Below are 22874 nucleotides of genomic sequence, written 5' to 3'. Positions count from 1 at the left end.
CTTGCTGATCCTTGTTACTCTAACAAAGAATACTCTAAACAAATACAATACAGCACCTTGGTATTCAATGTGAAATGCCTTTAAGGAACAACTTTGGCCTTATTTGGAAGCTTTTGAGATACTGAATGACAGAACTCACTTGAAATCAGAACCTGTATTTTAGGAAGATATCCAGGTGACTCAGTGTGTTATAGCATGACAAGCACTGATTCAGTATTACTTAAAACTACATCTTCCTGGGCTAGTTGTAAATGTAAAAGTACATACAAAGAGCCTACAAAGCTAACTAGGATTTCAAAGAGAAGTTCTGGCTGGGCATGGTTGCTCTTACCTTTAATTCCAACATTTGGGAAGCAGGGGCAGGTGGATCTTTGTGAGTTCAAGACCAGTCTGGTCTATATATAGAGTTCCAGGCCAGCCAGAACTACATTGTGACATTCTATTTCAAAAAACAGTGGCTATATGTGCAGTCTATTTTAACCTTTAAGAAAGAATGCTGCCTTTTGAGGCTAGCCTTGTCTACATAGCAAGTTCTGGGGCAACTAGGGCTGTATGGTGATATCTCAAAAAATAATGATTGATACTTTTTTTTTTTTTTTTTGGTTTTTCGAGACAGGGTTTCTCTGTGGTTTTGGAGCCTGTCCTGGAACTAGCTCTGTAGACCAGGCTGGTCTCGAACTCACAGAGATCCGCCTGCCTCTGCCTCCCAAGTGCTGGGATTAAAGGCGTGCGCCACCACCGCCCGGCAATGATTGATAATTTTAAAAACAATGCACTCTTTTATTAGAAGAATGGTTAGCATATATTTTAATCCTGTCTCAACCACCTACTCATTTTACTCTGAGATAGCAGGGCTCACTGTGTGACTCTTTTGGTTTGTAACTATATACTTCCTGAGTCCTAAGATTAAAGGTGTGTGCCTCATGCCTAGCACTTGCCTCTTCATATTCATATTTCATGAATACAAGCTTGAAGATTTAGTAATACAAGTTCAAAGAAGATCTATCTATCTGTCTATCTGTCTGTCTGTCTGTCTATCTATCTGTCTGTCTGTCTATCTATCTGAACATTTTGCCTCCATATGCATATGTTGCCCACAGAGGCCAGCAGAGTGCATCTGCCACTGCCCTCCAGGAACTGGAGCAACTGATGGTTGTGAGTTGCCATGTGGGTGCTAGAAACTGAACCTGGGTCCTCTGCAAGAGCAGCTACTGCTCTTAACTGCTAAGTCATTGCTCCAGCTCCTAGTTCAACTTTAATTTCAATAAAAAAGTTTCCATGATTGCTTTTGGTTTTTATTTTGTGTGTTCATTATGAAAATTTTAGCTTCAGTGAAGTATTTTATTGGAATTTCATAAGGAACTGATTCATGAAGGTCCAACATGCCACACATTTAAAAAACACACACACACACAAAATGATTCATAATACATTGGAAAGCCCAGTTTGGTTTACCCCATTCTCTTTAGAAACTTGGTAAAACACTAATAATCAATTATTGTTTACTACCTGTGTCTATAATGATTATTCGCCAAGAGGATGAAAACTCCCATTCATGTTCTAAAATGTATAGGTTTTTTCGATTCTGATCGGGTGCTTCCCAAAGAGGTTCAGTGACTCTCACCTCAGCTGTGAGAAGCAAATGAATTAAAGTATGCTAACTGCATTGAGCAGTGCCCGGTGCCTGGCACGCACCTATTTACTGAGGCTCTGCTATAGTTGATGTCCTATGTTAGGTGCTCTGCATGCAAATTTCTCATCTCAGTATGGATTAATTTTCAACAGATACTTTCAAGTAATACATTTCCACAATACAGTAGCCTTTAATATCCCTATTTTAAGATTAAAACCATGAGGTTTAGACAAATTAAATGAGTTGTTCAAAGTCACACAGTGCCATAGTAATGGCAGGACTACGGTTTCCCAGAACTAAGCTCATGGTGTTAAGAAAAGTCTAGTGCCTAAAGCAGGCAGGGAGAAAATAAAGCTAAATGATATGTTTGGATCATACAAAAAAGAGTCTTATATACAATTTTAAGGGTGTTGATTAGTCTAAAAACAATAGCAGGAAAGGACAGATTTAGGTGGAGATGGTGATGTGTTAATCTTTATACCTTAAAAAAATTGCTGGGTATGGTACCACACTTCTGTAATCTTGGCACTTGCACTTGTGGGGCAGAGACAGGAAGGTAATGAATTGAGGCCAACCTTGGCTACATAATGAGTCTAAGGGCAGCTTTTTTTTTCTTTTCACAAGATTTCACTTCAAAATAAAATCATTTTGGGTACATTATTGGAAAATCACTTGGAGATAGTAATAATAGATACTGGAAAACCCATTAGAACAATATAGCAGTGATCATCACTAAAGACAGAAAAGAACACAGATTTCAGAAATATTTAGGAGCTGGGATTTACAGGACTTGGTGATTGCCTGGATTGGGGGGTAAGAGTGACTCCCCAATGTGAACTCTCTGGTGATGAGCAAGATGTGCGTGCTGCCTGAAGGTTTTCTTACACTCCTTACACTCATAGGGTCTCTCTCCTGTGTGGATTCTCTGATGCTGAGCAAGGGATCCACAGTAACTGAAGGCCTTCCCACAAACATTACATTCATAAGGCTTCTCTCCAGTATGCACTCTCTGGTGCTGAGTAAGAGACGAGTCATTGCTAAAAGCCTTCCCACACTTAATACATTCATAAGGTTTCTCCCCCGTGTGAACTCTTTGATGTTGAGCAAGATAGGCGATCTGGCTGAAGGCCTTCCTACATTCCTGGCATTTATAAGGTTTTTCACCTGTATGGATTCTCTGATGCTGAGCAAGGTGGGAATTTTGGCTGAAGGCTTTCCCACATTCCTTGCATTTGTAGGGTCTCTCCCCCGTGTGTATTCTCTGGTGCACAGTAAGGTATGCACGAAGGCTGAAGGCTTTCCTACACACCCTGCACTCAAAAGGTTTCTCTCCGGTGTGAACTCTCTGGTGTTGAGCAATGGATGATCTATTGCTAAAGGCTTTTCCACACTCAATACATTCATAGGGTTTCTCTCCAGTATGAACCCTCTGATGCTGAGCAAGGTAGGCAAACTGGCTGAAGGTCTTCCTGCACACCTTACACTCATATGGCTTTTCTCCAGTATGAACTCGCAGGTGTTGAACTAGATGCGCGTTCTGGCTGAACGCTTTCTGGCATTCTTTACATTCGTAGGGCTTCTCTCCGGTATGAATCCTGTGATGCTGAACGAGGTTTGACCTCTGGCTGAAGGCTTTCCCACACTCCGTGCATGCGTAGGGCTTCTCTCCAGTGTGGATTCTCTGATGGAGGGTGAGGGAGGAGCTCTGGCTGAAGACTTTCTCACAATCGCTGCATTTCAGAAGTTTCTTCTCTGTGTAGATGCTCTTGGGCTTGACAGTCTTCAAGCTTTTCTTGTGTGTGCCTTGTTTAAATGCACTCTCCTCTTTGGAGGTTGTCTGTCGTGTATGAAGCAATGTGTTCTGATAGAAACCTCCCCAGGATCTGTTATCAATCAGAGCTTCAAGAGCAATGGCCTCTTCCTTGAAATATGCTTTTAGATTCTCAGATTGTCTCTCAAAATGATGCTCATGGTCCCATTCTCCCATCAAACTGGGACAATCAAGGCCAATACTTCTAAGTTCCTCAATTATCTTTCTGGACGACTGTTCTTCATAAAGTTCCTGCTTTGGGATTAATCCTTCAGTCACATACATAGACTCCCAATCTAAAAGTAATAAAAAAGTGTCTTCTTTATTATATATCAAGAAAATATGAGCATGAAAGAACATTTGTAAAGCGAAGTGTGTAAACTTAGTATCAAATAAAATCCCAGTGAACACTTATTCTCACAGTTCTGAAGTATATAACAAACTGAAAATTGGCCATAAGGATCTATGAGGACTGATTAGAACTTGAAGAACAGCAGCACGGCAAGCCACATGGTGAGAAGGAATGGCTATGACCGGACTTGGCTGTAATTATGGACACTGAAGTAGTCCACATTCCCATAATTGCTTTGTCGAAGGACATTCATTGAAAAATAATTATCTTGCCGGGCGACGGTGGCGCACGCCTTTAATCCCAGCACTCGGGAGGCAGAGGCAGGCGGATCTCTGTGAGTTCGAGACCAGCCTGGTCTACAGAGCTAGTTCCAGGACAGGCTCCAAAGCCACAGAGAAACCCTGTCTCGAAAAAAAAAACCAAAAAAAAAAAGAAAAATAATTATCTGATGTGAGATGCTCTTGTGGATGCTTTCAGTGCCATGACCACTGCCTTCATGGGTCTTATTTCCTTAGCAGAGACAAAAAGCAATCAGGGAAATTTAATAGCATGTTAAATGTACTAAGTGCTACAGAAAAAGGAAGGGAAGGCAGTCATGTATCTGTACAGAGTTCATCAAGGTCCTAAAATGACATTGACAATTGTCTATTTTATGTTTTACTTCATTATAACTTAAATTTGTACAAAATAATCAACAGATAAAATTTTCTCTTACCTTGTTTAAAATTTTTATTACATTGTTAAACTTATTTTGCTGGGCAGAGATGGCACATGTGTTTAATCCCAGGACTCAAGAGGCAGAGGCAGGCAGATCTCTGAGTTCAAGGCCAGCCTGGTCTACAGAGCAAATTGTAGGACAACTAGGCCTACACAGAGAAACCCTGTCTCAAAAAACAACAAAAAAAATATTTTGTGTGTGTAAGTGTATGCGTGCACACACACACATGCACATGCATGTCCATGCCACTCGCCATGTGGATGTCAGAGGACAACTTGCTAGAGTTCTCTCTGTCCACCATTTGGGTCCTAGGGATGGAACTCAGATTGTCAGGCTTGAAAGTAAGTGTTGCTCCCCACGGAGACATCTCAGCAGCCCCAGTTATCCATTTCTCAAGCTAAGAAGTAACTAAATGGGTTTTTGTTTTATTTAAACTTCATATAGGGGATGGAGAGATGGCTCAAGTGAGTAAGAGCACTTACTGTTCTTCCAGAGGACCCAAAACTGCCTGCAACTCCAAATGATCATGGTGTCTCTTCACAGCAAGAGGAAAGTAATTAAGGCACGCTCGCACGTGTGCACACACACAAGCACACTTTAAAAATGAAATACTTTCTAGACTCCATATATATGATAATGTCTCTTTATGTGAGTGATTCTTTAATAATAACACATAATATTTAATTCTGTATCGTTTGATACTACAGTTACCCATCAAAATGTCTTCTCAGAAAACAGACTGTGGACATAAAACCCTGGCTGAGGCGGTGTGGGATGTGGGGTTGAGAGAGGGATTTACGATGACAGAATACTTGTCCTTCATGTTTCCTCAGTGTTTCCTGTCTGTCTGCAAATCCCTCCCGCACCACAAACCCAAGCTCTCGTTCCTTTGTTCCCCAAATATTCTCCCACTGCTTATCTTTGCTGTTGTTAAACACTATCGTCTTCCCGCTACCAGAGTCCCCTCTCTCACCCTTTCTCCGGGTTTCTTTTTCGTCTATGCCATCTATAGCTCTATCACATCTTTACTGCCGCCCGGCACTTGTTGAGTTATTAGTGCACACGTGCAGCACTCTAGGACCCCGGGGTGAGGAGCAGGGAGGAGGCTGCTGAAGGTAACCGTGTCTGAAGGGCAGCTGAGCAATGTTGGTGTTGATTAGCGGAATGAGAATGCATGAACTGATAGAGAAGATGAGGCACTTGGGGAGACACCACTACGTCTGGCGAGGTCACACCGCACAGCAGAAAAGTCCACGGTACTTCAAACGCATTGTTATAGCGGTGACAAAACAGAGATGAAGAGACTGTCCTAGAACTTCACCACATGTGAGAATCAGAATTTGAACCTGGAACCTCATTTACTCTCGGTATGGCATTCATCAAATCAGGAAAAGACTATTTAAAAGTTTGACGTGAACTATGAAATGAGAAGCAACAGAAGTCGGAAAACAGATGGAATAAGTCATTAGGAAGAAGGGAAGCATGAGGGAGGAGAGAGCAAGTTGGCCAGTGGGGAGAATATCCGGGAAAGACCCTCATTTCTTTTAGGCCTAAAACATTTAGGAGCATGCCACAAAAAAGAACCCAGGATACTTTCCTGAGTCAGGTAGAGCTGTCACCTTCAAAGGTCTCTGCCTTTCTGGTCCGGCCCCCCACTCACCTGTGGACAAACTGTCTGTCAGTTCTGTCTTCACCGTCCACGGGTCTTTTCCTTGTTCCAACAAGAATATCACACTTGGCTTGGAAAAGCAAAGCCCTAAGCATGTGGAAAGAAATGACTTAGTTATGCTGAGGGAGAGCCCACAGCGCACGTCTGGTACCATCCACACCGCAGGGCAGGCCCCATGCCCAGGAGTACCGGCCACACCGCAGGGCAGGCCCCATGCCCAGGAGTACCGGCCACACCGCAGGGCAGGCCCCATGCCCAGGAGTACCGGCCACACGGCAGGGCAGGCCCCTTGCCTAGGAGTTAGCCACCACAAAATAAATGCAATAGCAGTTTTCTTTCCTTTTGTTTGCTTTTGCTTTTTTTCTTACTGGTATTTTGTTCATTTTTACTTTTGTTTTTGTGGCTTTTTTGTTGTTGCTGTTGGTAGGTTCTTGATTTGTTTGTTTTTCTTTCTTTTCTGAATTCTCAGCTACTTCTCCAGGACCATCTCTGCCTGTGTGCCACCATGCTTCCTGCCATGATGTCAATGGACTAAACCTCTGGAACTGTAAGCAATCACCAGTTAAATGGTTAACTTTATAATAGCTGACTTGGACAGAGTGTCTCTTCACAGCAACAGAACAGTGACCGAAACAGAGGGAAAGGTTTCTTAGGCTTACATTTCTACATCTTAGTCCACCACTAAGGAAGTCAGGGCAGAGACTCAAACAGAGCAGGATCCTGGAGGCGGGAGCTGATGCAGAGGCCATGGAGGATGCTGCTTACTGGCTTGCTCCACATGGCTTGCTTAGCCTGCTTTCTTATAGAACCCAGAACCATCAGCCCAGGGATGGTGCCACCCACAATGGGATGCTCCTTCCCCTATCAATCACTAATTGAGAAAATGCCCTGCAGCCTGATCTTATGGAGACATTTTCTTAATTGAAGTTCCCTCCTTTCAGATAACTTTAGATTGTGTCAAGTTGACATAAAACTATTGCGCATACTTACCCAGAGACACCAGGATCCTGTAGTTCTCCAACATCACATGGCTGTACAAATGCCTTTGAGAAGAATTCAGACAATCCCATTCTTCCTGGGAGAAGTCTACTGCCACATCTCTGAAGGTCACCATCTCCTAAGGTGAAAGAAATGAAAGGAAATGACCTCCTCCTCACCACGTTCACCTCGCTTACCCAGCCCTGGGACAGTGGGTTCTCTCTGAGATGACACCCCCAAAGACATCAGCCATGGTCCCTCTCGGGGGCCCCTGTATTTCTCAGATCATTCCAAACAGTGCTCCGATGTAGTGGGGACCTAGCAGAGTCATTGCATCATGGCTGAACATTAGAATGAAATCGTCCTTTCTCACTATCTAACAACATGAGGATGTGATAGTTGGAGGTGCTCAGACCTGGAAGAAATCACAGTAGAGAACAGCGATCGCTTTCTATGATTTACAGGTTGTTTTTCTGAGGGCGTTTCCCATCTGTTGCATGACTGTGGTCACAAGACTGACCTGGCACCACTGGAGCACCTTGAATTGCTGGGTACTGCAAACAGTGCACAGCAAGGGCAAGCAGCACACAATAAGGGCTGTGATGATTTTCTTCAGAGAACGTACAGATCAAAGGGACTTTGGTAGGAGGAACTTGTTTGACATGCAGTAACAGTCCTTCTCGTATTTAAATACGAGAGGTTGTAAGGGAATTGCTCCCGTTCTGCTTCTGCCAACAGTTGGGTTGGTGAGGTACATATGCTCCCCAAGAAGTTTCCCTTAGTCTATATAAAACCATTTAATAAGAAAGAAAGGGATGCAGGGGTGGCTCAGCAGTTAGGAGTCCTTGTTGCTCTTGCAAAGGACCCAGATTTGGTTCCCTGCACCTCCATGGAGCTCAGAGCTGTGAGTAAGTCCTGTTCTAGAGGATGCAACACCTTCTTCTGACACCTGGAGATACCACATGCACATGGCACACATACATACACGCAGACAAAACAGTACGTATGTAAAATAAATAAATTCATATCTAATAATGCACATATGGCATCCATAGTTCTTCAAATCTTTTTAAGGATTTAATTGTGTGTCTATGTCTGTGTGTATACGAGTGTAGGTGCCTATGGAGACCAGGAGAGGCTGTCAGAAGTCTCTTAGAGCTGGAGTACTGGCAGTTGTGAGCTGCCTGACATGGATACTGGAGACCAGATTTAGGTCCTGAGCAAGAGCAGTATATGCTCTTAATTGCCGAGCCATCCTCCAGCCCTCACCCTCTTTTTCCCAGGTTGTTCATCTATATAATCAACAAAAATTATCGCAAGGTCAACTGCAGGCATAGCTCAGTGGTAAGAGTGCTTGCCTCCCTGTGCAAGAGCCTGGGTTTGAGGGACGGCATTGCAGTTTCAAAGAGGGCTCAAATCCCAAATTAAAAATTAATTTGACCCCTAACAAATGATGACAGTGTACTTGTGTTTCCATAGTCTACACATGTAAAGTCAACCAACTGTGATCAAAGTATCAGGAGAAGCTGGGCTTGGCGTGGAACATCTGTGATCACTGCACTCGGGAGGCTGAGGCAGGGGAATCTCAAGTTTAAGGAGTCAATCATGGTCAGAGAGAGGGGGTGAAACACAAAAGGAGCAGGAAGAACGGAAGTAGAGAGCCAAGCCAGGAGAACATAGCAGCTATCCACGTGAGACATGTCAGTTCAAAACAGAACAGAAGCAGTGGCGGCAGCGGAAAGCTGGCTGATTCTAGCTTTGCTTCAAAGGCTGAACAAACCTCTCCACGATGGAAGAGCAAGAGCTCCTGAGTTCACGTCCCCATTCTACCGGCAACCCATTCAGTTTCTCATCAACAGCGGGAGAGTGGGCCTACTAAGTGAGAGTCAGACCGACACTCTCCCACTGGTGGATTTTACTCAGTTTGAGAGATGCTTGCATCTGAGGTGGTGATTATGCAACCTCGTGAACACGTTCAGTAGGCGGTCAGAAATGAAAGTTGGGTTCAGGGATGCGATCTACTCAGGTGTGGTGGCACACACCTTCAGTCACAGTCCTCAGAAGGCAGAGGCTGGTGGACCTCTGCGAATTCAAAGCCTGCCTGGTCTATGCAGTGCGGCCCCTTATGAAAATAAAAAGGGTTAGATGTACAGTCTGGCAGCTGTGAGCATACACATACTCATACACAAGCCGTGAGACAAGACGACATTACCAAGTAAGTGAGTGTGGATGAAGGAGGAAGAGGCCCCAGACTACATCCTGAGGGACCCAATGTCAACAGGAACTTAAAATTTGTTGATCCATGAATGCTTGGAAGTAAATAGAATTAATCTGGCCTTTATCTTGTATGTGGGGAATGGCATGCTAGGAGGAGGGAACCTATGTGTAGAGCACACATTAAAAATGTATATTGCACTACACACCTTTGACCCCAGCGCTCGGGAGGCAGAGGCAGGCGGATCTCTATCGTGATTTCTTTTGCTGTTTACTATATAATAAAACTCCAGGACAAATATAAGAATAACCTTGAGACAAACACGACAATTGCAACACACACGGTCACTGTCCTCCCCACCCCCAGGCTAAAAAAGGCCCGCTTCACTGGAGGCCTTGCTCCCCACTGGGGGACTCTCTGTGAACCCTGCCTCTTGAATCAATGTCTGACTTCACTGAACGTCAGACCACAACATTGACAAAATTACCACAATAGATCTCCATGAGTTCGAGGCCAGCCTGGTCTACAGAGTGCATTCCAGGACAGCTAAGGCTACAGAGAGAAACCTGTCTCAACCCCTCCCCCCATGTATATACGGGTGGGGAGGTGAACCATAGTTAAAACATTGGTAAGCTCTTCCAGAGGATCCACATTCAGTTCCCAGCATGCAGGTCAGTGCCTCCCAGCGCCTGTACCGCCAGCACCAGAGGATCAGACTCCCTCTTCTGGGCTCTGTGGGCAGTGCCACACACCTGGCACACACACACACACGGATAAACACACGTACACTTAAAAAAAAAAAACTATTGAAAAGGTCAAAAAATTTAAATTAAAAATTTTAAGGACGAGTGAGCTGACTGAGAGAATTTCCCACAGAGTGAAAGAAATTAGATGCGCTCAAACGAGCTAGCCAGGGATCAGAGTATTGGGAATCCCACCCAAGGGCTGTGGATGCCACCTGCTGGCTCCTGAAATGGGTTCAGGAAGAAAGTTGATGCCTGTTCACTTTGAAAGCAGGAAGGCAATGAAAGGGAGAACACACCACCTCACCTAACACACGATCTTGAGAAGCCAAGAGCCATTCTTTTTTCCCCTCTCAACTCTTCTCTTAAGAACTGGCAATCCGCCGGGCGGTGGTGGCGCACGCCTTTAATCCCAGCACTCGGGAGGCAGAGGCAGGTGAATCTCTGTGAGTTCGAGACCAGCCTGGTCTACAGAGCTAGTTCCAGGACAGGCTCCAAAGCCACAGAGAAACCCTGTCTCGAAAAACAAAAAAAAAACAAAAAAAAAAGAACTGGTAATCCCCGATAACTGAGATGGGGAAAGAACGTGAATAATTAGGTGTTCCTCTCAGCATCCTGAATTACCTACCATTTTCAATAACAGCATTGATGGAGACCTAGAAATTTATTTGCATACAGTATAATTCATGCCTAAGTCGTTTCCAATTTGTTACTTGGGTAGCAAATATGAAGAGATTACAAACAAAGAGAAATACGATTGATTAAAGATACAGCTCGAATAAATAAGCCATTAAGATTAAATGAAATTGCTGAACTTGACCATTCTTCTGCACAATAGGAGAGTGATTCAGAAACTTGGTAGCATGCTGTCACCACTCGACTAGCTTGACAAAAAGACACTGGGCGACAGTCTCAAGACCCTCACACACCCAGAGTCTCAAAGACGACATTGGCAGCCACTGCCACACATATGCCACGGGTAAAGGCCCTGTGTGTAAACAGTATCAAATGTTCACCCTCTCCTACACTCCCAATTCTCAAACATTCGGGTACCACAGGCTGGCATCACGAACAAGGTCTCACGCTCTAGTCACAAAGAAGCTGCACGTCAGTGCACAAGGGGATAAAGAGAAAAGTACCAGATGTGGATTCACTCGCACCCCGTCACAGAGTGGACTCTCACATCAGGTGACAGTGTCGCCGTACCGTAGCCAAAACTGTCCTGTTCCGAGGGCCACCCAGAGTGCCTGATGACAAGTGTCCGAGAGACGCTCGCGGGCCACTCCCCGGCCCACTCCTCTCCAGCAGAACCAACTGCGGGAAGATTCCCTTCCGTTTCTGCCTGGAAGGCTCTGGAATCTTCTCCAAACCCTCTGACCTTAGGTTGAGGGAATCTAGCCTCAGGGTGAAAGGGATGGGAAAGAAGAGCCTCGGTTGCCTGGGATCCTGGAGGACACAAAGGGGCGACGGCCCAGCTCCCGCTGGGGCCATTGGGAAATGTAGTTCGGACCGAAAGAGCAGCAGCACCAAGGTGTTTCACTGCTCTGACAGGTTCAGTCCCAATGTCTCTATCACTGGCTTTCCGCGGCCAAACCACATGCAGACATCCATGCAAGCAGAGCACTCACGTACATAAAATAAATTGAAGTGAGCCGGGCAGTGGTGGCGCACGCCTTTAATCCCAGCACTCGGAAGGCAGAGCCAGGCGGATCTCTGTGAGTTCGAGGCCAGCCTGGTCTACAAGAGCTAGTTTCAGGAGAGGCTCCAAAGCTACAGAGAAACCCTGTCTCGAAAAAATTAAAATAAATAGATAGATAGATAAATAAATAAATTGAAGTGTGTATTTATTTATTTTTACTTTGCATGCGGTTTTGCCTACATTTATAAATGTTCGCCAGGAGCATGCCTGGTGCCAGGAGAGGCCAGAAGAGGGTATCGGTCCCCAGAGTGCTCTTTTTTTTTTTTTTTTTTTTTTTTGGTTTTTCGAGACAAGGTTTCTCTGTGGTTTTGGAACCTGTCCTGGAACTAGCTCTTGTAGACCAGGCTGGTCTCGAACTCACAGAGATCCGCCTGCCTCTGCCTCCCGAGTGCTGGGATTAAAGGCGTGTGCCACCACCGCCCGGCCCAGAGTGCTCTTAATTGCTGAGCCATTTCTCTAGTCCTTCCATAGATATTTTTGGGGGATGGAGCACAGATCCTCAAGCACGCCAGGCAAGCACTTTGCCACTCAGCCATGCCCTCAGTATCTTTTTGATCTGACTCTACACTTCATTTGAACACATAGAATTTTTCTTCAGGAAGAAATTCTTTCACAACTCACAACTGGGATTTTGAGAATAAATAGCAGACCTTCTGTGTCTTTGTGTGTTTCTCCGAGTGTAACTGTGGAAAACATGATGTGCTAGGTTAGGCATACATTTCTGTGATCACTGTGTGACTGTGTTCACAGTATAATATTTGTGATGTTTAGATTGCTGTGATGGGAACAGACCTGTGGGGAGTGCAACAGGACGAGTGTGGCAGACAGTGAAGGTTTAAAATGATGGATATATTCTTGTTATGGAATTCTCCTCTGTAGTGTCTGGTTAGAAGCCAGAAAACAAAAGTAAAAAAAATAAATAAATAATAAGGAGTAGGGCTGGGCATTATGGTATACACCTTTAATATCAGTACCTAGAAGCAGAAGCAGTCTGATTTATGTGAGCTTGAAGCCAGTCTGGTCCACAAAGCAAGCAACTGCAAATTCAAGAAGCTTCTATTAGGCAAGGAGAAAAGAAGTAAACTATTGCTTAGAGTTCTACACTCTATGTGAAGTAAAATAATGTCGCTTAAATATTATGATAAAGGAAATATGTACACTGTAATACCTGAAGCAAGGCCTGGAGAGATGACTTTGTAGTTAAGAGTCCTTGCTGCTCTTGAAGAGGACCTGTCTTCAATTCCTAGCAATCACATGGAGTTGACTTACAACCACTTGTCACTCCAGTGCCAGAGAATCCCATGCCCTCTTCTGGTCTCTCCATGAACTGCATGCACCTGGTGTAGAGGTACCTGGAGGCAAAATACACAGAAAATAGAAATAAATAAACCTGGCCTGACAGTGGTGGCACAGGCCTTTAATCCCTGCACTCAGGAAGTGGAGGCAGGAGGATCTCTGTGAGTTTGAGGCTGTCCTGGTCAGCGAATTCCAGGAGAGCTAGGGTTACAAAGGGAGATCCTGTCTCAAAAACCCAGAGGGGGTTAGGGCTTAAAAAAAAAAACACCGGGGGCTGGAGAGATGGCTCAGAGGTTAAGAGCATTGCCTGCCCTTCCAAAGGTCCTGAGTTCAATTCCCAACAATCACATGGTGGCTCACAACCATCTGTAATGGGGTCTGCTGCCTTCTTCTGGCCTGCAGCCATACACACAGACAGAATATTGTATACATAATAAATAAATAAATATTAAAAAAACACCTTGTGCATCAAAGGGTATTATCAATAAATAAAATGTGGTGGAATATTATCTTAACTGGGTTGAGATGTGTTACATTTGTTTATGCTTTGGAATATTATGTAAACTATGTGAAGGTGTTTTACTTTTATTTCTGCTGCATTTAACAATGTAAGGTTGTGTTACATTTGTTTATACTTCATTTGTTAAATTATGAAAACGTGTTGCTGTTTCTACCTTGCTTTCCTAAGGCACTTGATTACTGGTCTAATAAGAAGCTGAATGGTCAATAGCTAGCCTGAAAAGGAATAGGTGGGGCTGGTGGGCAGAAAGAATAAGTAGGAGGAGAAATGTAGGCTCAAGAAGAGAGGACAGAATGAGGGAGAAAAAGAGGGACTGGCCGGGGGCAGAAGTCAGGCAGCCACCAGCCAGACTTGGAGACAGTAGGAAAGTAAGATATACAGAAAGAATAAAAGGTAAAAAGCCACGAGGCAAAAGGTAGACAAAGAGAAACTAGTCAAGTTAAAAGAGCTAGCCAGAAACGAGCCTAAGGTAGGCCATGCATTTATAATGAATAATAAGTCTCTGTGTCATGATTGGGAGCAGGTTGGTCGCCTAAAAGTAAAAGCCTGCTGCAATGAAAAGACAACTTACTCCTATAGCATGGGTGAGTGTTTGAGAAGCATGTATCTTATAAGGGTTTTTTTTTTTTTTTTTTTTTTTTAGGGGTGCAATGAACTTTATTGATGGTATTCAAGAGAGTAGGGCTCCCTAAGCCCCTCCTGCTATTCTGGGGGTCTGGGATGGAAACTGTGAGGGAGATGCTCAGTGTCAAGGGTTGAGTTAGGACAGGGACTGCTCAGCAGCCGAGGGCCTCTCTCTTGCTGTGTCCTTGCTGGGATGGGTGGTCCAGGGTGGGCTTCTTACTCCTTGGAGGCCATGTAGGCCATGAGGTCCACCACTCTGTTGCTGTAGCCAAATTCATTGTCGTACCAGGAAATGAGCTTTACAAAGTTGTCATTGAGAGCAATGCCAGCCCCAGCATTGAAGGTGGAAGAGTGGGAGTCACTGTTAAAGTCACAGGAGACAACCTGGTCCTCAGTGTAGCCCAGGATGCCCTTTAGTGGGCCCTCGGATGCCTGCTTCACCACCTTCATGATGTCGTCATACTTGGCAGCTTTCTCCAGGAGGCATGTCAGATCGACGACGGACACATTGGGGGTAGGAACACGGAAGGCCATGCCCGTGAGCTTCCCGTTCAGCTCTGGGATGACTTTGCCCACAGCCTTGGCAGCGCCAGTGGACGCAGGGATGATGTTCTGGGCAGCGCCACGGCCGCCTCGCCACAGCTTCCCAGAGGGGCCATCCACAGTCTTCTGGGTGGCCGTGATGGCATGGATTGTGGTCATGAGTCCTTCCACGATGCCAAAGTTGTCATGGATGACCTTGGCCAAGGGGGCTAAGCAGTTGGTGGTGCAGGAAGCGTTGCTGACAATCTTGAGGGAATTGTCATACTTGTCATGGTTCACACCCATCACAAACATGGGGGCATCGGCAGAAGGGGCGGAGATGATAACCCTTTTGGCCCCACCCTTCAAGTGGGCCCCAGCCTTCTCCATGGTGGTGAAGACACCGGTCGACTCCACAACATACTCGGCGCCAGCATCCCCCCATTTGATGTTGGCGGGATCTCGTTCCTGGAAGATGGTGATGGCCTTCCCGTTGATGACAAGCTTCCCATTCTCAGCCTTAACTGTGCCTTTGAACTTGCCATGGGTGGAGTCATACTGGAACATGTAGACCATGTAGTTGAGGTCGATGAAAGGGTCATTGATGGCAACAACCTCCACTTTGCCAGAAGTGAAGGCAGCCCTGGTAACCAGGCGTCCAATACGGCCAAATCCGTTCACTCCGACCTTCACCATCGTGTCTCTGGAACGAGGCTGGCACTGCACGAAAAGAAGCGGCTGTCTCTAGAACAGGGAGGAGCAGAGAGCCTGTTTTGTTGTTTTTTAAGGTGCTTGTTTTGTGGTACTGGAGATGGATCCCGGGGTCTTCTGCACACAAGGGAAAGTACCACCTGAACGACACTCCCAACTCCTGTTAAGGGTTTAAATAAATATATGAAATAATATGAAAAACTCCAGCCAATAAGACAATTACAACCAACTTAAAGAGAGCGATGAATTTGAATAGACGTTTCTCCAAAGATGTGCACTGCGCAGCAAGCAGCTGCAAAGTTGCCTGATCTGATTTGTAATTAGATTACCAGAGAATAAAAGGTATGGAGAGCAAGGGGAAAGATGGCGAGAGGATGGTTAAGTTGCAAATGCAGTCTTGAAAGGCACGGAACCTCAGGCCCTGCTCACAAGCCCCACCCCAGCTCATAAGTCTCCTTTCTTCCCTTCCCATTTAACTCTGAAAATCTTTCCCGCACGCTTCTTCCCAAGGGGTCCGCCAGTTTCTTGCTCCGCAGGGAGCCCAGCATTGACCTTGGCAAGTCAAAAGGCACCACAGTGAAGTGTTAAAATGGAAGAGCCACAAGTTTCTCTTGCCAGGGATAAGAAGAATGACTCCTTTTCTTGCAAGCAAGAACTTTCTTCAAACCCCTGAGGGGGGCTTTTGTCTAAATGCCAGACCTTGAGAGAAAGGCTTTCTTGGACGACCAGACACGTAGGAACTAAATAAACTCAACCGTGCTTCCTGCTTAGACCAGACTTCTTAACCCTGAGACTCTCAGCAGGAGCAGGGACTGCTTTTCATTTGGGTGAGCGACAAGTCTCGGGCCGCGAAGGCCTCTGGGAAATGTAGTCCGGAGCAAGAAAGCGGCGGACCCATTCGGATTCTTCTCAGTTGCAAGCCGCAGACCTGGGCTGTTAAAACCAGGCCGGAAGCCGCAGCCCCAAAGACGCTGGGCCTCAGGGCCGGTGCAGGCCTAAGCCGATCCCCCTGCTGGAGCGGGGCGCCCTCACCTGGGCACTCTCCCGGTTCGCTCACCGGAGGCCAGACCCGCCCGGCGAGCCGCGGGGCCCTCTGGGAAGTGCTACCCAGCTTCTAACGGACCCAGGTTTGTGGCGCTTCTCCCCCGCCAGCCTTCGCCGCGCTGGCTCGTAGTCCCCCCGGGCTGTGAGCTTTGGGCGGCGGTGGGGTGTGGGATCGCAGCCGGTGACCGGGCTCGGGGTGATTCCTGGGAAGCCGCGAGCCCGGAGGCCGGCACTCTTTGTGCTGGGTGGGAGTGGGGCCCTGTGGAGCCGGGTGTGGATGGAGGAGGCGATGCCGGCCGTTTGCAGCGGCCATGGCCTGGGCGTGATGTGGCTGCAATTTGCTCGTTATCCTTTATGTGCCTTTGCGAACATGGGTGCATATGTGCATGTCTGAGATAACGAATGAAAGAGAAACTCTGTGGGTGGAAGTTAGGTAGGACTGTGTGTAGATGTGTGGAGACCGTGCTTGCTCCATTTAGTCGTTTATAATAATGGAAAAAGCGTTTCTGTACGAAATATTAGTATCCCCAACGCTTGAGTATTTGACGATTTATTTTCATGTATTGACAAGCTGTTTGTGTCATTCGCCTTGCTGCCCCCACTCCATTCCCCAAATATCAAGATACAGAAAAGCCCAAAGAACAAAAATTATTCAGTTCTACTAGGCACATAGGTCCTGTTAAATTGACGTTTTTACACTCTGTGACTATAAACACTTGCATCATGTGCTCATATAACGAGCATGGTGGCTTAAAAGAGCAAGCGCATATATACAGTTCCGTAGCCCACGTTTCATTTAATAATATGTTGTTAACCTAGTGACATCAACAATTTCAAATGGCTACCATTTCCATTTTCCTTGGTATACATATATACATCTGTCTCCCGAATAATTTGTGTCTTCTCAACCTCTTGAAGTTATAAACCAAGTTCATGAAGAGCTCTTTGGCAATGCTCCAATGTATCTTCTTCCTCCCTCCCATGCTTGGGTAGGCTTTTCGAAGTAGAATTGGTACGGTAATAATCCTCATTAAAATCTCCCTCAATCTAAACTTTTCTTCCCAGTGCAAGGTTCTAACATCCTACAATATTACTAAAATAATAGATTCATCCCTATCATTTCAGTAATATTGGAATAGAGATACACTCCAGATAGCAATACATGCTATAAGTGATGGTAATCTTTATTAACTTTGTAGTTATAAAATACAATTTTAATCCCAGCGCTCAGGACGCAAAGGCAGGCGGATCTCTGTGAGTTTGAGGCCAGCCTGGTCTACCAGAGCTAGTTCCACGACAGGCACCAAAGCTACATAGAGAAACCCTGTCTCGAAAAACAAACAAAAACTTAAATTGAGTTTGCAGTACTTGTTACCAAAATCAGGCATTTTGTGATTTGTTTTTCTAAAGTAATGTTTCATTTTCTGCTTTCATTTCCAGAGTTCTTCCTCTGCTGAACATCCTTTTAGAAACTGAAAATTGATAGAATGTTGGACACCTATCAGTCACAGGTTTTGGTGCTTGGGATAGAGCAGTGAAGAGAAGAACCAGTCCCTCAGCTGCCATGATACTCACATCACTGTGGACCAGATAATAAACAAAGTAAGTGAACCAAAATATCAGATGCTGAAAAACACCAAGAAAAGAGTCAAAATAGGAGGATCTTTAGAACCAGATGTTTAGTTTTAGATGGTGAGGCCTGGGAGGGGATGTTGGAAAGGAATGATGAGGAGATGCTGGGAGGATAGGGTCAGATGGCAGAGTACGCCTTAGTGTGGAGCATGCTCACACTAGTAGGAAGAGAGAAGGAAGAAGCAACTGGACAAGAGACAGGCCAGCAAGCAGATGGTTGATGAAAGCCTGCAAGCTTTTTCTCCACACTCCTTCAACTTCATAGTCAGCTGAAGAAGACCCAGCCTGACCCAGCTGAGAGACTGGAAAGAGGTGTTAGGGGTTTGAAGAGAAAGCAAAGCAAAGCAAAGCAAACCCAGATCAACACTTGAAGCCAGCATGAGTGATGTGAAAGAGAACAAGGAAGCCTTGCGTTAAAATGAATTTATTGTATTTTCAGAGTGTGGACTTTTTAAAAAAGCTTTATTTTTATTTTATGTGTGTGGGTGTTTTATCTGCATGTATGCCTGTGCATTATGTGTGTGCAGTGTCCTTGGGTCCTCTGGACATTGAGAGCTGTGTTTGTGCTGGGAATCCAACCTGCAAGAGCAACAAGTGCCCTCCCACTGAGCCCTGCCCCCCCCCCCCCCCCCCCCCGTCCCAACTGAGAGTTTTGAACTGAGCAGATGAAAAGGCGAGACTAGGAAGGCTGAAAGACAGTGAGAGATTGGTGGAGCCACGGAGGGGTTGAGATGGGCGACAATGAGAGATTGGTGGAGCCACGGAGGGGCTGAGATGGGCGACAAGAAGGAGGTTTTTCAGTTTTGGTTTTCAGACGTCTTGTAAACAGAACAGAAAGAGCTGGATGTGATGGAGGCAGGGAGATGACCCATTTTAGGTTAACCTGGGCTACATGGCAAGACTCAACAAAAAAAGTACTGATTGGCCTGTCATTGTCACTATTATTTCTTCTGCCTTTTCAAACTGAAATATTTTCCTAAAGAAAGAAAAATCCCTCATCAATTATTTAGAGACAGCTTGTATAAGAGAAAGGGAATAAATAGACTTTTTTCCCCCTTTATAGGATTTAGGGACATTGAATTGTTTCCATAGTGTTTCTGTCTGTCTGTCTGTCTTTCTCTCTCTTTCAAGACAGGCTTTTACTGTGTAACAGGTTACCCTGGAACTTGCTCTGTAGACAAGGCTGGCCTCGAACTCACAGAGATTCTTCTGCCTCTGCTTCCTGAGTGCTCAGAGTAAAGGTGTGTGCCACAAGCTTCCCTCACCCCAAATTTATTTATGGTTGCCTACTTGCCTTTGTGCACAGCAAGTGTGTGCAAGTGCCTTCAGGCGCCATAGTCCAATCCCTTGGAACTAGTTGTTTAGAGGTGCTTGTAGACATTTAGTGTGGGTGCTAGGAACTGAACCTGGGTCCTTTGCAAGGGCAGCCTGTGCTCTTAACCACTGAGCCATTTTCCTGCTAGCCTCTGGCATCTCTTCCTAAGCTTTTGTTTGTATTACCATTATATACTCATTGATTTCAACATACTAGTGTTTCAAGTTTTTGCAATTACTTTCTATCTTAAGTTCAAATTCCTTATCTTCAACAACCCTTCAAGATGGCTTCTGAGTCCCCAGTAGATTTTTATAATTTCCTCTATTTGTGTTATCACCAGCTATTTATTTTGAACATTTCCTGCTTTAGGAAATGAAGTCAGTATTTTATGCTTGGTGTCCTGATTTCTCTTAATGAGAAATAGCTTTTAAGACCATAATTAGGGCTGGAAAGATGGCTCAGGGAGAAATAGCATTTAGAACCATAATTAGGGCTGGAGAGATGACTCAGCGGTTCAGAGCACATACTGTTCTTGCAGAGGACCTGAGTTTGATTCCCAGCATCCACATCAGGCAGCTCACCACTGCTTGTAGCTGTAGCCACAAGGGATCTGACACTCTCTGACCTCCAGTGTGCACGCACAGCCTAGGTAATAATTAAAAAGAAAATAACTTTTAATCATATTTTTAAAAGACCTTTGTTGTTATGGTTTAGACAAAACACTGGTTTCCCCGAGGGGTGCAGTGGCAGAAACGCTGCAGGTCCCCGAGTGGCAGCAGTGGGCAGCGGGCCATGAAGGCAGCCGGTCCCAGGCAGGGAGCCACATGGTGGGTGAGAGACAGAGACCTCTTTGGCACGCCATGCAGAGAAAGTGGCTATTTATTTAGTGGGTTATGGGTAGAAGGGAGAAGAGCAGAGAGAGAAGCAGAGAGAGAGAGAGAAGAGGGGGGAAGGGAGAGAGGTCGGTGGGGGTTAGGGAGTGGGGACGGCTTGTCTCTAAAAGGGACAGGACAGACCATTACATTTATTATAATGCTTATTACTATTGGTATGGTCGTTGTTTCTAAGTGTGTGTGTGTGTGTACAAATCTGGATTTTAAAAACCAGTTTAGGATATCTAAATGTATATTTACCCACTTACCACCTAAAGTATGTAATTTATTTTTAAAATACAAGCCAGGTGTGATATTGCACTCCTTTGATTCCAGCACTAGGGAGGCAGAAGCAGATGCATTTTTGTGAGTTCCAGACTAGCCAGGTCTACATAGTAAGTTTCAGGCCATGTTTTTTGAGATAGGGTTTCCCTGTGAATTTCTCTGGCCAACCTGAAACTCACTATGTAGTCCAGGCTGGCCTAGAACTCAGAGATTCTCCTCCCTCTGCCTCCTGGGTGCTGGGATTAAAGGCATATGCCACCACTGCCCAGCCTAAATTTTTTTTAATAAAATATATACAAACGTTGTGTTTCACTATAATACAATTTTAAGCCATTTTTGTTCCTGCTAGAAGAAACATACATGCCATGTGCAAGTGTTATAGCTCTGGAGGGAAGATACCCTGACTGTCGGATGTCAGGCAGTACCTCCAGCTGTGAAGGGAAGGGATCCTGGTTACCTGCAGCTGTGAGGAGGAAGGCTGACTTCCTGACAAGCTGTGTTCTGGAAGGATATGGTCTCTCTGCACATCTCGGTGGCAATCCCGCTACTCGCTACTCGGACAGAGAGTCTGGAGCGGTTGAGCTCTGCTCCACTCTGCTAAGGGAGTTTCCCAGCAGAGGCATCCTTTGCTTCTCTGCTCCACTCTACAAAGAAAACTTAGCAGAGATTCTGCTCTACCCAAGACTCTTTTAAGAGATTTGGGACGGAGGAATCCAGGAGAGCGGCTGATTACCAGGGTGGACAAGGGCAGCTGCCAACTGAACAGGCACAGGGCTTATATAGGGCTTCTTAGGAGTGGAGATTTTTTTTTTCCAAGGAGAAGATTTTCAGGGTGGGAATTGGTCAAATTTTAATCTCCTGGATCTTGGACAAGCTCAGGCAGGCTAGATTTTGTGTTCAGGGATTGGTTGGTTTTATCCTCAGTTGGTGAGGGCAAACTTGGCTCTGGTTATAGCACCAAAGTATATATTTTTTCACTAGCCATTTGGCTCAGGGGTAGGTGAGCTTCCTTCACTGGCTCTGGTTCCAGGGCCAAAGTGTGTTTTTCTGGTTTCAGGATTGAGTGTGTTTCCTTCACTGGCTCTGGTTCCAGGGTCAAAGTGTGTTTTTTTGACTCTGGTTTCAGGATTGAGTGTGTTTCCTTCACTGGCTCTGGTTTCAGGGCCAAGGTTTATTTCTTTGGTTCTGGTTTCAGGGTTAGGGTGTGTTTCTTTCACTGGCTCTAATCTCAGGAACAGGGTGTGTTTCTTTCATTGGCTCTGCTTTCATGTTGTGGGCCCGGACACAACTCACATGATTTTATCAGGAGGGAGTTTTCAGGGATCCCTCATGGAATCCTGAGTTCACATCCTGAAACACTCTGCATTTATTCTCCAAACAGCTTTTATACCAAAACATAAACTGAGGGGAAAATTCATTAGCATTCTGTTTCCTAGGTAACCAGGAGAATGACAACGTCACATCCACACCTTTCTATGCCCATTTTGTCACATCTTCCTACTTATACCTGCTCTGTCCAGTAGACTGAATTAACACCTCTTTCCCAGGCAACCTCCCAAATTACAAACAAGGAGCAGAACAATATTAGCATATCCTGACCCATTGTTTACGATGGTATCTATTTGTCTGGAAAGGCTAGGTGACCCTTCTGTGTGGCCAGGTGCAAACTGTGCCTGAAATTCTGGCCGCCATACAATGTAGAAATATGGGCCTGTGTAATATGGCCCTACAATCCACTGCCTCTTATTAATTTTAATAAAACCTGTGCTTCAGCACAGGTCAGATGATTACGTCTGTCTTAGGCAAAGACTCTTTTATTTACCCAAATTTACTTGTTCTTGGAACAGGCATTCCATTCATGCAAGCTCCTGTCTTGGGCACCCGGGGAGAAGAAGCTTCAAATCCATCTCTGACTGCCGACCTCTGTGAACAAAAGAGATTAGGGGAGAGAGATACCTTTGGGCTCTGTGTCTCCGAGCCATACTTTCTAGTCAGGAGAGATCGTAATGTTTTATGAACATTCATGCTCCTAAAGACTATAGTCTCCTAGTTAAAGGAGAGGAGGGCTGCCTGCGTTGAAAATGTTTCTTCAGCTGGTCTTAATTTTTTTACATTGTATCAAAATCTAAAATTCTTAACATATGCATTAAACCCAAACATTTACAGGGCGTGTCAAACTTTTCTCAACATCTTATAAGCAGTTACAAACATTATCAGGTCAATATCATAATTCTAG

The 22874-nt window shown here is 45.2% G+C and overlaps 3 protein-coding genes across 4 annotated transcripts in view; 1 reads left to right on the top strand and 2 right to left on the bottom strand.

Annotated features, from left to right (window-relative positions):
- Positions 1–1344: 1344 nt before the first annotated feature.
- On the bottom strand, positions 1345–11510 carry Znf570 (zinc finger protein 570). 2 transcript variants are annotated; one of them, XM_057756911.1, is made up of 4 exons: positions 11258–11510; positions 7173–7299; positions 6174–6269; positions 1345–3739 (listed from the first exon to the last, which is right to left on the bottom strand). In XM_057756911.1, exons 2-4 carry the CDS (start codon positions 7294–7296, stop codon positions 2415–2417), a joined length of 1545 nt encoding a protein of 514 aa, XP_057612894.1. In that variant the 5' UTR covers positions 7297–7299; positions 11258–11510; the 3' UTR covers positions 1345–2414. The 2 variants fall into 2 exon arrangements, with proteins under 2 accessions (XP_057612894.1, XP_057612885.1); XM_057756902.1 differs by having other exon boundaries at positions 11325–11510.
- A 2769-nt stretch (positions 11511–14279) lies between these two features.
- On the bottom strand, positions 14280–15508 carry LOC130865939 (glyceraldehyde-3-phosphate dehydrogenase-like). Its single transcript, XM_057757115.1, has one exon. It carries the CDS (start codon positions 15473–15475, stop codon positions 14474–14476), a length of 1002 nt encoding a protein of 333 aa, XP_057613098.1. The 5' UTR covers positions 15476–15508; the 3' UTR covers positions 14280–14473.
- Positions 15509–16396: 888 nt separating this feature from the next.
- The window catches only part of Znf569 (zinc finger protein 569), a 32720-nt gene continuing 26242 nt past the window's right edge, over positions 16397–22874 (top strand). Inside the window, exons 1-2 of the mRNA XM_057756669.1 lie at positions 16397–16617; positions 17975–18136. The gene's annotated coding sequence lies outside the window, so the exon portion shown is untranslated. The remainder of the gene's footprint in view (positions 16618–17974; positions 18137–22874) is intronic.

Source organism: Chionomys nivalis, chromosome 2, assembly GCF_950005125.1.
Source record: "Chionomys nivalis chromosome 2, mChiNiv1.1, whole genome shotgun sequence".
Classification (NCBI taxonomy): domain Eukaryota; kingdom Metazoa; phylum Chordata; class Mammalia; order Rodentia; family Cricetidae; genus Chionomys; species Chionomys nivalis.
Note: the sequence above shows the minus strand (reverse complement) of the source record. Positions and strands in the feature narration are given on the sequence as shown.